This window comes from Delphinapterus leucas, chromosome 12 (assembly GCF_059928025.1).
Source record: "Delphinapterus leucas isolate spDelLeu-1000000601 "Yukka" chromosome 12, BTC_Dleu_Yukka2, whole genome shotgun sequence".
In the NCBI taxonomy this organism is placed as follows: Eukaryota; Metazoa; Chordata; class Mammalia; order Artiodactyla; family Monodontidae; genus Delphinapterus; species Delphinapterus leucas.
In genome coordinates, this window is record NC_143140.1 from 16,520,717 (window position 1) to 16,535,906 (window position 15,190).

The 15,190-nt window shown below is 44.1% G+C and overlaps 1 protein-coding gene across 1 annotated transcript in view; it reads left to right on the forward strand.

Moving 5' to 3' along the window:
• Window positions 1-15,190, forward strand: part of KCNQ5 (potassium voltage-gated channel subfamily Q member 5) — a 576,674-nt gene that overhangs the window by 542,884 nt on the left and 18,600 nt on the right. The window contains exon 10 of the mRNA XM_022590395.3: window positions 7,782-7,890. Coding sequence (XP_022446103.2) covers window positions 7,782-7,890 — 109 coding nt within the window. The remainder of the gene's footprint in view (window positions 1-7,781; window positions 7,891-15,190) is intronic.

Sequence of the window (15,190 nt, forward strand, 5' to 3'; positions counted from 1 at the left end):
TATTTTTATCAGAATTCAGTGAGATGATTTCCTGATTCTTAATGAGAACTCACTTTTAAGCTGTTTCCTCCAAACCTTCTAAGATTCAGAACTGAGTGAACAATGGTCACATGACTGAAATCTCACCCTTTGTCCCTGCTGTGCTAACACTGTAAAGCACTGGATTAAAGGTCGCATTTGGAAACGCACAGGGGAGTGAGTATCCAAAAGTGATTTATGAAGTTACACTGTATCTCACTGTAATATACTTACATTTCCATTAGTATACATTGTTCTTGAAGAGGAAAGTAAGTCAGGATGGGCTTCTTTATTATATTTATAGGAGGATGTGGGTAGAGAGCCCCCCTGCTCTTGTACTGATGTTAAAATTCTTCTATTATTTACTGATTGTAAACTTATAGACTCAAGAATTTAAAGTCGACCTACAGGTTGCATGTCAACCTAAAAGTAAAAGTGCAGTGTACCATATTTATTCAACAAGTATTTCCTGAGTTCTACTGTAGAAGTTATTCATGCTTTTACTTTAAACTTATTTTGCCTCTTAAATATTTTCATGGACCACTGGGGGGAAATCCTATGTTTAAATCCTATAAAAATTAAACACTTTGAGGAAAAATTGAATCTTTTTTCCACAGTAAGGTCTCAAAGTATATATCTAGTCATGAAAGATCACCAAAACATACAAACAACAACAAAACAAAAAAACGGTAAAAGAGAAAACGATAAGGCCAAATCCAGAGGTTAGCTAGTGCATTAAACTTTGTGATCGATCAGAGAGATGGAGTGGACGGGTATCACTCACCCTGACTGGTTCCCTGAGTAAATACTAGTTTGCTCACCCTGTTCCAGGCACTCTGTTCCAGGCGCTTGAGATACATCAGAGAACAAGATGACACTCTTGGCCTTGGGTAAGGGAGTCCTGGTGGCTCTCTTGGAAAACAGACACTGAGCAGAGGCCTCAGCAGCTACGGAGCCCACAGGCCGTCTGGAAGGGAGCATCCCCAGAGGGAGCCCTAGGGAGAGGGGTGCACGGCACGCAGAGCAGCCGGGGGGCCTGGAGGGAACAGAGAGGGGGGAGCCCTGATGGGAAGGTGGGAGAAGGGGCGGCACACGGGGCCCTGCAGGCCTTCTGAAGACTCGAGCTTTTACTCTGCAAAACACGGGGAGATTTGTGCACAGGGAGGCGCGATCTCAGTGTTCAAAGGACTGCTGTACCCTAATAACCCTGTATCTTGGGCAGGTCCTCTAAGCTCACTGATATCAACCTAAAAAAAAAAACAGGAAACCAATTCAAGGGGCAAAAGCATTTATTTGGGATCAAAGAATTGCAATTTGGGGTACATGTATTGGGGTAGAAACACAAATAGTGTCCCTATTACAGGAGAGGGAATCAGGGTTTTTAATGAAACAAGTAAGAGGAAGATGAGACGTTGCTCTTAAGAAGAGTCCACTGGTGCTGATAAGTAAAGCTATTGGATTTGCACTTCACTGACGAGTCCGGCAAAGTGGTCACCAGGTAAAGGTTCATTTTCATCAGTCCCTTCAACACGGTCTTCTCATTCTTGCTGACTTCTTGGGATGTTGGCAGTTTGGCCCAGTTCACAGGGTCAGAAAACAGGATGCAAGGCAGTTCCTCCGGGATGGCTGCTCTGGCCCCATTTTAAAAGCCCCACTTACGTCATTTTTCACTCCGAGCTGCAGCTCTTTCATTTGTGTAAAATGAGCACAGTATTTCCAGCCTGGCAGTGTAATATTTTAAAGTAAAGCTCATCTTTGTAAGCCATCTCTCACACAAGGACTGAATGAACGAAGGTCCTACATCCAGTCCTAAAATCCTACATCCAGACTTTATTGAAGTCAAAGGGAAATGCTCCACTCACGAAGCAAACGTGCACCGTCAGGGCTCTGGGGGTGGTAGGTCCATGCATGAGGAGATACAGGGGATATGGATGCGTGGATGAAGGATGTGGTCCCTGCCCTCGCAGCTCACTGTCTGCCAAGGAAAGGGGTTGTAAACAACAAATATAAGAGATACGTATGCAGAACAGGAGGACAGGGCTGAGTCAGTCTTGGGGGCCAGGCTGCATTTTCCGGAGGCCACAGACTCAAAAGGCTTGTGTCTGGAAAGCTGGATCTGAGGCTCTGAACTCTGTCCTACTGCCCTCATGCTCTTGGCTTTGGATAACTCAAAATCAACAGGAATTACTAAACCACAAAATAAAATTCTGGTTTTCAACACGGCGCAAGAGTTATACGCATGCTGAAATGGAGGTGATTTGTTGGAAAGATTCCGATGTTCTCATTTTGGGGTGCTCTTGCTTTTGTGGCGCTCTATGCATATAATCGTCTGTCTGCTGCAAATTCAGCACCCGCGGATCGCCAGCCAAAAAGAAAGGAAAAAAAAAAATGGAAAGGGGATGTGTAGAGTGTAGCCCTTGGGAGAGTAGCCAAAGGTAATAATGCTTAGACAGCACCTTGAGGAACTGTTCGTCGTCCGGTGTAGCTGGAGCATGAGATGAAACAGCCATATAATAAGATGAGGCTGAATAAGGGCTTTTGAGCTATCAAAGCAAAGTCCCCCCCGTGGCAACCAGAGATGTACAACTTCTAATCGGTGTTGAGAAATTGACTTTGACGTTAGAAACATCAGTTGGTGCAAAGAAAGATACTGGAAGGGAAGAGGCCGAAATTTAATAGGATTTGCCCGAGTGTTAGAAGTACAAAAACCTTTACTCCTTCTCCATGATTTAATTTAAAATTTGAATTTTCAGAATTTCTAGGAGAAGCATGCATTACTGTCATAATGAGAGAAAAACAAAGTTAAAATAAAAGCTATTTGAAAAGGCAAAAGTCTAGAACAAAAAATATATTATCTGGAGTATTTTTCTGGGTTTCTTATTAGTGTCTTGAGGACACAGCAGCACCCAGCACAGAACAGAAGGAAAGTCCCCAAACAAGGCCGTAGCAAAATAATATCGTGCTGCTGCATCAGGACCCAGGCAGTTATTCTAAACTCAGCTGGATTAAAGGAGATGCCTTTGAACTAGCACGTGGCTGAAGTGGAGACTGTAAATTTAAGATGATATTTAAAGGTATCGGAAATGATAGTGGGGAAAAGGTAATTGAAAGACAAGCAGCAGCAGAATTGGAAAATCAATTATACTTCATAACAGGTTGTAATAAATTAGTTATCACCACCATTGATAGTGGACTTTTCAATGTGTGTTCCTTATAGCACAGTGGAATAGAAAGAATCATTACGTGGTCCATTTAAATGCCTAAAATGTATTGCGAACTTCTTGCTTTCACATTTTTACTATAAGAAACATATTACAGTAGTTCTTTAAGTTGTGCAACTTGGGAAGATTTTATTTTCTTCGTTCTACTTGTTTTCCTATTTTTCAAATACTCTATTTCAAAAAACATATTTTTGTGTGATGGAAAAAAATCTTTAAATTCCTTAAGGAACATCTTACGGAAAAACCTGAACGAACTTTTTGGCCAACCCAATAAAAGTAATGTAAATCATCTATAGTCTCGTGCCCTGATACAGCTAATTTCATTTTTATATATTCACTTCTTGCTGGTTTTCTACTTCTAGCTGCTTTTCTTTTTATATATCATGGTATATAGTTCTAATCAACGTGAGTATTTGGTTTCATATTTTAATTTTACTGAACACTTAAAAATACTTTCATACTACCATGTACTCTTCATAATTATCATTTTTGTAGCTGTGTAGTACATCAGCATGGTCAAATACTATAATTTACAGTTTCCTACTTTGGGACATTGAAATTTATATAACTATCTCTCTACAATAAGCAATGATGCAATAAAAATTATTACATTAAGCTATCTTTATTTTCTTTTTGAAATTATTTTCCAAAGATAACTTTTCTGGTATAAAATTATAAGATTGTTGATTTTAAATTTTTTTAAACTTTTTCTTGCCATAAAACTTTGTTCTGATTTACATTGTCACTAGCAATGTCAAAGTATACCAGAGTCACCTCAATTTTGTTAGTATTAGTTATTATTCTTTTGCTACTAAATAAGTATAAGTCCATACTTTCAAATAATTTTAATTTTTTTTTAATTTCTAGTTAGGTTGAAAAGTTTTCTATCATTTTTTGCTACTGGTGGTCTTTCCTGACTGACTTATTTGTATACTACATTAATATTTTGGATTGTGATCCATTCAAATAAGCTTCTTATACATTATAAATATTAAGCTTTTTTATACCTTTCAGTTTTTTCCTAATCAGGACTTTTCTTTGCATTATAATTTGGTCATTTCAGGTGGTAACATTTTCTGTCTTCATGACCAAGGCGGTCAGCTGTCTCCTTTATAATTCCTCTTAGTGACCAAACATCAGGCCATTACCGTTTCCTCCACAGACAAACAAATGTTTTCTGCTAGGTTTTGACAGTTTGATTCTATTTTTGTCTCTGAACATGTGAGTCTCTTGTGTGTAAGAACAGTAGTGACTCCGTTGAAAGAGAACAGGGTCACGGCCTGCAGAGCGGGTCTCAGGTGGCTGAGGGGTGGAAAACAGTGGCTGGAATTCAGAAAGCCGAGGCCTCCAGGCTGAACAGGAAGGTGATGAGACCTGTTCCCAGGTCACCAGCTTGTAAGGGATTTCTTTTTCTGTTTTTTATGATGTGATTATTTCCTTTTGTCTTGGGAAGCACCTGTATTGTCTCAAACTGTGCAAAATACACTGGTGATGCGAGGGGAAACATGGGGACGAGCCCAAGTCCGATGGCAGACTGGTCACACACACACATGCCTCGGCTCCAACTGGGGGAACCCAGGGGCACTGTTTTCCACTTCCAGTCAGTGGTCCTTCTTGGCTGCACATGGACACCTCTGGGGAGCTTTTATAAACACTCTGAGGCCTGGGTTCCAGCCCATCCTGAGTACTGAGGTGTGATTCTAACATGCAGCCAAGGCTGAAAACCATTGTAATCATTTCGTCAAGAAATCTAATCTGTAAGAGCAGGTGACAAAGAGAAACAACCAGAAACTGCCTGTCCTTTTTCTCGAAAACACCTGCATCTTGATGGCAAAATTTATAGTGGGAACAGGAAGACGGTCTTTGGACATAGCAGAAGTTTCCAGAATCTTCTCTTTCCCTCCTCTCTATCATGTAAGGTCCAGGTGGTTCTTTGCAAAAACTATGGAATAGAGTTTCCAAAACCTGGGGGAACAAAGTATTTGAAAGCAAATCTTGAACACAGCTAATTACTAGGAGACAGAGAGGCTTGGGGGAGACAGAGGGCTGTATTTTCAGCTTCCTTTCTTCCCAGCACAGACGGGGCGCGCACAGGGCAGGCCCACCAGACACAGAGGCTCGCCCATGTGGAGCACGGCTCGGGGAGCACTGCGCGCCACTGGCACGCAGCCCTTCAGGACTGGGTTTTTGCAGATTGGTGCTCACGTGAGCTCCTGTTCCCATGACCCACATTCTGCAAATGCCAGGGCAGAGGGCCAGCAGTGTGATCGGAGAGCAGAGAGCACAGAGCCAGCCTTGGCTGGAAGCTCAGCCCCGCCCAGGTGCCTCAGAGGTCACGCGGGTTTTAAGCCTCTAGGAATCATGAGAAGAACATTTAATTGTCATTAACCTCACTGGAAAGAATATGGACATCTCAAGATACATATAAAACAGAAAGATGGCATTTACCCCATTTTTGTGGCTTTGGAATAAGGGGGAAAATTCTCTAACTCAGCCCTTGCTTCAACACATGGCAGCAAAGATGTATTTCCTATTAGTTCGCCCTGACCAAACTTACAAAAAGAAAAAGCTTTTTTTAAAGACTGAGAGCTTGATTTATGCCTTGAATAATCAAGTTATAAGTGGTATAATGAAAGTCCCTAATAAAATGGCTTTGGATACAATGTCTCCCATTCTCTGCCCAGCCTAATGCTAACCGCGACAGAGAGACAGAAGGTCTTACTGGGGTGCAGGACGGGGGCAGGGAGAAAACTGTCTTGTCGCCGTTTGGGACGTTCCCCGCTCCACTTGCGAACATTGTAGTTTCACTGTCTTTACTTTTGTGCTTATCGTGACAGCACCTACCTGCGGAAAAAGTTTTCCACTAACCTCACAACAATAAAAGGGCCCTGACTTTTATGCTGTTTAATTATTATGCTTACCTTCTCGGAGCCTCCGTATCAGCGTCTAAAAACCAGGCGTAGCATCACCAACCTGTACAGTTGCTGTAAATAAGAAAACTAGTATGTGCAGAAGCTTTGTCTAAGCGCCTGGCACTCATTTCAGCGAGTGGTTGCTGTCATGATTGTTATTGTGAGTTGGTGGTTCTCGAGAACCCACTTAGGAGGCTTGGGGTCAGAAGGCCAGAGCGACCATGACAAAGAGCTGTGAAGACCCATCTGTATCTCTTCCCCACACCACCCCTGTTCCCAGCACACCATAAACCGAGTAAACACACAGTGAATCGTTGAATTGAGCGATGCACCAACTGCATCCCGGATGTGAGCCCTGCTCCAGTGCACGGGCCTCCTCCGGCGTTTCAGGACCTGTAACCCAACCAGGACAGCCCATGGCAAAGTCTCCTTCGTTTATGACGTAGTAGATGATCACTAATCAGGGCAGGAGACAGAAAGTAGTTTTAGTCCCTTCGTTACGTCAACATTTAAAGAGGCTCAAATAGGGGAGTTCCCAGGTGGCCTACTGGTTAGGATTCCGGCAGGGAACTGAGATCCCGCAAGCTGTGCGGCCAAAATAATAAATAAAGAGGTTCAAGTAGTATTTGGAGGCTACGTAACTCTTTTCTCCTGAGTACACTTTTGTTACTTTATTACCAGGATCATATATGTTCATTGCAGAGATTTTAGAAAATATAGCCAAGCAGAAAAAAATAAAATCATTCTTAATCCCAGATATAGATTGTTTCTTTAATAATATATTGTGACAGTTTTCCAGTCATTAGTCATCATTTTTAACAGATTCTCAATATTCCATTAAATAAACCTACCAGTACTTATTTAACCTTTTCCTCGTTACAGGAATTTTAACCTGCTTTCAATATTCTGTTACTGAAAACCAAGTTGCAATGATATGCTTATTCCTTATTAATTTTATAAATTCTTAGTAATTTGGTGTTTATTGTAACCCTGCCTTTTTGTCAAACTTTGCATTTAAGCCGAAAGTTATTTTGCTCGGTTTACGGGAAACTGATTTTCTTATCCAGTCTGAGAATCTGCCCTCGGCCTTGGCAGTGCTGTCACCAGCAAGCTCTGTCCTGGGCTGCCCATGTCCAGTAACCGAGAAGGAGTCCGTGTACTTGGATCCGAACGCTTAGCACACTCGTTCAGGGTGTGGGACGACTGGGGTCAGTGGCATGGGCTCCAAGCTCTCTATATACAGGCCAGTTCATTAAATATCCAAAAACTGCTTTCCTAACTCCAAACAGCTGTTACTTAAACCCTGGCTGTCAGTTTCAAAAGAACTGGGCAAAAGAGCATGAGTGAATCGACACAAATCCATCACCTCTACCGGGAAGAAAGTGTGTCAGCAGCCCCATTTCCCCATGGAAAACAGCTCAGAAAGGCAGTCATGTCAAACCACGTGAAATCGGTTAGGTTGCAGGAAAAGGGGAAAGAATAATACTGGGAAAAACAATTGGCCGACCTTATACGTGTTGATTTATAAGCCGAGTCTGTGAATTCCCCGCCATCCCTACGTAAGACCAAATCGGTAACAAGTTTTAAATTGCCGCTATGCTGCTACCTAACTGGCCCTTTTCTCTTGCAGCTGACACGGCGCTTGGCACCGACGACGTGTATGATGACAAAGGATGCCAGTGTGACGTGTCCGTGGAGGACCTCACCCCACCACTGAAAACTGTCATTCGGGCGATCAGGTTGGTGAAAACCTCTGACAAAATGATTCTGAAACCTCCCCCTGATTATCTGAATCACAATGTTGCTAAATTCTCTTTCCTGCAGGTAAATCTCCCGCAATAATTCCTTTCTCTTTTCCTGTTCATCCACACGCCTATTAAATTTTGAAGTATTTTTTTTAATACAAAACTTGACTGTGTTCAACACGAGGTGGGTTATAAAAGGTGGGTGGGATTTGAAAAGCCAGGCCATACCGGACAGATTACATGAGAATTGGCTTGTTGTGTGAATTTGTTGCTTTAAGGACCTCTGCGTATAGATACAACTATATTTTTTAAATTATTTGTACGTCTTGGTGCTTCAATCCATGTTCTGTATTTCGTGTCGAAGAAGAGTCCGTCTTTGCTATTTCAAAGCAGGTTGACTTCTGACCATGGGAAGCCTGTGTGTTCTGCAGGGGGTTGCTGAAATATAATTGTAAAGTCTGACTGTAATACACTGCCTCTGCTGATGGCAGAAAACTGAGAGGGTCCCAAGCAACTCGTATTTCCAGGATCCACTCCCCCAAACAATCCAGGATCAGGACTAAATGAACTGCTGCTGTTCAGCCTGCCCTGTGTCATCCCTTTGGGAGAACGTGTATCTGTCAGGGAATGCAGAGTGACTGCAAAGAAATGCCTCTGCTCTTCTTGGCTTTTCCTGCCTCTTACCAGAAAGCCTGAGGAAAGCTGAAAATATCCAACCCAGTTTAGCTACCCAGATACTCAGTCTAAGCTCAGACATCAGTATAATGGATTATGTACTTCCGGTCTGAGCATCCTGTTAGACATTGCTGTACTCTGTGGTCGGGGGTCACTGGGAGAGTAGAGGTGAGTTATAAAGACTTTGGTAAATGTTTACGGGGGCAAAGAAAATCATGATATGATGAAAATGTGTGCCCAGAAGGTACTTAAACATTATCTGTAGCAGCCACCTAAACAGAAGTGAAGTCAAGCCTAGTTACTTCCCTCTAGAACCTGCGAGCAACAACCCTGTGGATGGGGGAGCGTCCCGTCCCGTCCTGTGTGTCCTGGGCCTCTCGTCTCATCATGACTGTTACTGACACTCCATGTCCTTCTCAAAGTCTCCCAGTTTGGACGATGATATGATCGCCCTGCCCCGGGGGGGGGGGTCCCAGAAGCCTTGGGTAATATTTAATCCCAGAAAACCCAAGGATACATAGTAAAATGAGGTCTACAGCCTTCAGTTAAAGGGATGGAAAGGATCTGTCCTGCGCCGTCCAACACTGTAGCCACTGGTCACACCAGGCGATTCAAATTTGAATTAATTAAAACGGAATAAAATGTAAAGTTCAGTTCATCAGTGGCACGGCCACATTTAAAGTGCTCGGTGGTCACGCATAGCCAGTGACTTCTGTGTTGGGCAGAGAAGACATAGTACATTTCCATCATGGCAGGAAGCTCTATGGGGGCATTGCTGGCCCCAAAGTGACCTCAACATTCTTTCCATCCGTTCCTTACAGCCAGCAGAGACCCCTGGTCTAATTTGCAGCAAGTACAGTAAAATCTTATCTAAGGGACCAGATTAAGTTTCCTAAAAGTCATACTTAACCCAAGTTGTGTCATTTCCCGAGAGCTTCTGAAGCTTTCTGCTTTTGCCTCACAACCTGCACAAAGAATCCTGAGCTGCAAGAAAGAAAATGAAATAGGTTTATTCTGCCAGCTCAGCACTTGAGCAGCAGCTTGCGATTTACTTTGCTATTATCCCTTCCTCTGGCAACTTGACTGATTTTTGTAAAGTCCCTTGCAGAATTCCCTTGCTCTTCAGAATTCTTTCTTGGTTCTTATTTTTAACAGGAACTTTGTTATTTACACGTCTCTCCTTTTTGTGGATTTTGGAAGCTTTCTGCTTGCTACTTCATAACTCTTGATGGAGTGTTTTTCTTCCCTGTATCCTGATTCTGCTTGGTGCGTTTTTTTTTTTTTTAATCACTTCTAAGTTTCATTTAAAATTGTTGGATTCTGTAAAAACATAATAGCTACACTCAGTAGTTAATAACTTAATTGGAAATCTTTGACTCATGATAGAACTTAATGTCTAAACATTAAAGGACCAACCACCGCAGTTAGCACTTCTGAAAAGGATTTGCAGGTATAAGTCCCTAACTCATATGCAAAAGTGTCCTTTTCATGAGTTTAATTACATAACAAACTGAACATCAATTGACTAGAGTGCTTTTGCCAGAACATGCCCACCACCCACAGCGCACCTTAAACAGGATTTTCTGTGTATGTCACTGATGGCAAGTGTGAACCATCTATTACTCAACTCTAAAATGGCGACTTTGTTTTTGGCATTTTCCTTGTTCTCTTTTGGTTGTTTGATTATTTAATATGACTACCTGAACATGCCTTTTGTCTTCCAGTAGCGCTGACAATAATAATAGTTTTCTCCAAAGGGGCAAATTAAAATTAAAATGTGTAACAGAAAATATGTATGAGATGACAGCATGGAAAATAATATGATTACATTCACAAGAGCAAAGTAGGAATTCTTATTTTCAGTTATTAATATTTATTCAGCATCTGACATTTTCTAGTTATTTTTGAGAATAAATATTCTCGGGCAATAAGATGATTAAGGTCATTCTCTGAATTCATCTGGATTCTATTACCCAAATTCACCGAGACTTGTTTTTTTAATGAATGACATCACTTTTTATAGTAGCGAACAACAGCTATTCTTAGATATTTCCAAACTATGCCTTAAAAGACAGAAGAATACTTAGTTCTGTATAGTGCCTCCAGGATTACCACAGATTTTTTTCAAAATATTATTTAATTGGAGTGCGTGAAGTTGTTGAAAATGTGTTTTCAAACTCATCTCTGGGGGTGAAAATTGAACTTGTTTTTAACAAGAGTTCTATCTATCTTGTTAATGATTTAATTCAAACCATGTTAAATTTCTTTTCATCCACTCATACAAATTAATTTCTAAATAGAAAGATGAAGTTAGCAGGGAAGTAAACAGATTGACAAGCAAACTGATAAACTCTTGAACATTCTACACACCCAACTCCCACTATACAGTTGACCCTTGACCAATGCAGGAGTTAGGGGCCCCGACCCTCCATGCAGTAGAAAATCTGCATGTAACTTATGACTTCCCCCAAACGTAACTACCAATAGCCTACTGTTGACCAGAGGCTTCCCGATAACATAAACAGTCAATTAACACATATTTTGTATGTTATATGTAGTATATACTGTATTCTTACTAAAAATTAAGCTAGAGAAAAGAAAATGTTATTAAGAAAATCACAAGGAAGAGAAAATACATTTACAGTATTGTACTGTGTTTATTGATACAGAAGTATGCTTACAAGATGAATCATCTATCAGTACCTACATCAAAATTGTCTTATACGATACAAAACACTATAGATGTTATATGTGTTCCTAACACCAGACATCAAAAACGAAAAGATAACATGAAAAAGAAGTACATATTTATTTACAGGTATAACGGTTCATGCACTGATAATGAAGAAGCAGCAGTATGATTGCTTCATGGTAGCTTAGCTTGTACACTAATGAATGAATTGTTATTAAAAATTTTACTGCACACAGTATCACAGTTACATCCATAATACAGTATTGAAACAGTGTTAGACTTTTTAAAAAAACACTTCCCTGTGATGATAGGCTGATATGCAGTTTCTCCCTTTATGAGAAAGAGAGAGGCATGCTGTACAGTAATGAAATTCTTTGAAAGCAAAGTCATAAAACAGTAAGAAAACTAACACATTATTAATTTTATATTAAATATCACTCATGCTGAGGTAAAGATCAACTAGTATCTACATATATTTTATGTATGACATACCTAACTTTTTCTTAATTTTTTCAGCATGTCTAGCTACACAGTTCGTTTGTCTTTTCAAATTGTCACAAATCTCCAACAATTTTTCCAATATATTTACTGAAAAAAATGCACATATAAACGGACCCAAGCAGTTCAAACCCGTGTTGTTCCAGGGTCCCCTGTATTATGGTGTATTCACTTGCTCGGGCTGCCATAACAAAATACCACCAACTGGTTTAACCTTAACCACCAAAGGTTTATTTTCTCACAGTTCTGGAGGATCAAAGTCAAAGATCAAGGCGTTCACAGGGCTGGTTCCTTCTGAGGCCTCTCTCCTAGGCCTGCAGACAGCCACCTTCTCACTGTGTCCTCACGTGGTCCTTCCTCTGTATGTGTCTATGTCCAAATTTCCCTTCTTATAAAGACAGCAGTCGGAGTGGGTTAGGGTCTGTGCTAACATCTCACATTAACTTATTCTCCTCTTTGAAGGCCCCATCTCCAAAGCCAGTAGCATTCTGAGGTCCTGGGGCTTCAACATATGAATTTGGGGGGGGGACACAATTCAGCCCATAACACATGGCAAGACACCAATTTTTCTATCACTGTTCGAAAAATATTTTCCCAGGCACAATATCAAATTTTTCAGATTAAAACTAAGCCCATCAGTTACCCGGATAATCCTTCGCGGTATCAGACATCCGGGAATATCTGAAGAGGCTGACTGGCTTGCCTTTCAAGCTTCCACTTGGCACTGTGGAAACACGAAGTGTGAGTCTTGGGCAAATTTTCACGCAAAAATTAAGATATGCTCATGTATTTGAAATAATAAATTTTAAAGGTCATAGTCAATACAACTCTACGTTTATAAAAGGGTCTTGGAATAATCACTTTTTAAAATACAGAAGAGATGTTTGTGTTTGTTTTCCCACCACACGGCAAGGGCTGGATAAGTTCTCGGCTGTGCACAGCAGGACAGCACACGAGGGCTGTGTACAGGCCTGGGCGGCTGGGGAAACAGCTTGGTCTGTGTGAACCTTGTGGGCGAAGCTCGCCTGCTTCTCACCAGTATTTTTTCATAGAATCGCTACGTCTAGGGTCAGGGCCACTCCTAACGAGATCCTCAGCAACAGTGGCTCTCCTTAACGTAACTGCGTTTTCTGTCAGTTGGCAAGAAATGAATCAGAATACGGTGCAACCTGTTCTCCTTGTGAGGAGAACCGAAACCAGGCGGTGGAGATTACTCAGTATGTGGAGGAGAGCGGGCCCAGAAGCTGTGGGGTGTATCCTGTTCCTTAACATCTCCTGGTAGCCCTGCGCTACAATCTCCGTGCTCCCCTGCTGTGTCTCCCTGGACGCGACCTCTTATCCCCCGGGGCACACCCAGCCTTCCAGGGAATCAGATGAATAATGAGGTCTGGGGTGAAAACTCAGAGAATCTTATTTTCTAATGTTCATTTTTTTTTTTATTGAAGTATAGTTGATTTACAATGTGTTAATTTCTGTTTTACAGCACAGTGACTCGGTTATACACATATATACTTTCTTTCTCACACTCTTTTCCACTGTGGTTTATCTCAGGATACTGAATATAGTTCCCTGTGATCTACAGTAGGACCTGTTGTTTATCCATTCTATAGGTAACGGTTTGCACCTGCTAACCCCAGACTCCCAATCCTTCCTTGAAGCTGCAGCCTGACTTGACAAGGCCTCACTGGCTAATTTTTCCTGCCCCCCTGCCCCCCCAGGGCTGCTCAGGAAGGTGGTCCAAGAAACCCAACGTGCCGCTGTGCGACCTGGGGCAACTCACATCGCCTCTCTGTGGCGTTTCCTCATCGTGACGTGGGGACGGGGATGGTGCTGACCTTTGCTGCGGTGAGGATTTCACGGGTTACCGTGTGCAGAGCGCCGAGTGCGGGGCACAATGGGAACCCAGAGCTCTGGGCCCCCTCCTGCCCATCCTCCGCTCAGGCCAGACCCCTCCTCTCTGAGCTCCCCCTGCCGTCGCGGCCCACGTGAAAGGAGCGCTCCTTTTTCGCACCTGGGGCCCCTGCCTGCCTGCACCCACCCCCTCCCCCAGGAAGCGCCCAATGTCTCCCCTTGCAGTTTCCTCCTCACCAGGCCCTGCGCTGAGCACTCGCCCAGAGCACCGCCGCCATTAGGGGCTGGAAGGGCTGTTTCTTCACCCAGCACGAGGCAGTGTCCCCACAGCCGCTGTGGGTGACTCGCTGCGGCGCAGGGCCGTCCCACGAAGTCCAGTGGGCCTGAGAGGTGGGCATGACTCTCTTCTGCCGCCCCCATCCACACAGGCCTCAGGACGCCCTTTAAAGACCCTCCCAGGGGGTCGGATCCTGCGCTGAAACAAGCTGTATCACTTCTCCCGTGCGCTGGGCACAGGGGCAAACAGTAAGGAGGAGGGGGCCCCTGCTTGGAGCCGGGAGGGGCCGTCGTGGGGGCCCCGCGTGTGTGTCTAGGCGGCTGCAGTGACCTAGAGCCAGGGGGCGGGGAGGGGACGGGGGAGAAGAGGCCAGGCCGAGGGGAGCCGGCGCCGGGCCAGAGAGCCGGAGGGCGCACGTGCGGAAGTCACTCCTCCAGGCTGGCGCTGCGCTCCCGCACTCAGGACGGTGACTCTGACTGCAGCGCGCGAGCGGGCTGGGAAGAGGGGGACACTCGTTGTCACAAGCCCTGGATCTGCGGGGGCCGGGGCCACGCAGTCACGGTGAAGGGAAGCAGGGATGATGCCAGGGTTTGGACTTCAATGGTTGGAGAGGATGGAGCGGAGGAATCGAGGGTGAGATAGGCGCCCGGGCACTGGGGCAGGGGGGCGGGTAGAGACGGCGCACTGTTGCGAGTGCCATTGGAGGGGCCGCCCAGCAGGCAGGTGGAGCCCTGGATCTGAAGCCCAGGAGAGATGCCTGGAACCAGGACATCCTTGGTGGTCGTCAGCACAGACGTGGATGGTTTCCAGAAGCGTCCCCTGGAGAGCGTGGAGGCAAGAGAGACGGTGGTCCTCACAGAATCTCCGGCTCAGGAACCGTGAGGAGCTGCGGAAGAGAGAAGGCGCTGATCCAGAGGGACCCAGGGCAGCCAGACAGAAGGAACCAGGAGACGCGGAGGACGAGCCGGGGCAGCGTTGGGAGCGGAAGGCGGGTCCACCGTATGAAAGGCTGCTGGAGGTCAAGAAGAGAAAGGGGACCTACTCCTTTCCAGGAGGTCCCTGGGAAGCGGCACCAAGGAAGTCACCGGGAGCTTTGGAGAAAAACTCAGTAGAGGCAAAAAAGGTTGAAGCCAAGGGACTTCCCTGGTGGCGCAGTGGTTGAGAGTCCGCCTGCCAATGCAGGGGACACGGGTTTGAGCCCTGGTCTGGGAGGATCCTACATGCCGCGGAGAAACTGGGCCCGTGAGCCACAGCTACTGAGCCTGTGCTCCGCAACAAGAGAGGCCACAGCAGTGAGAGGC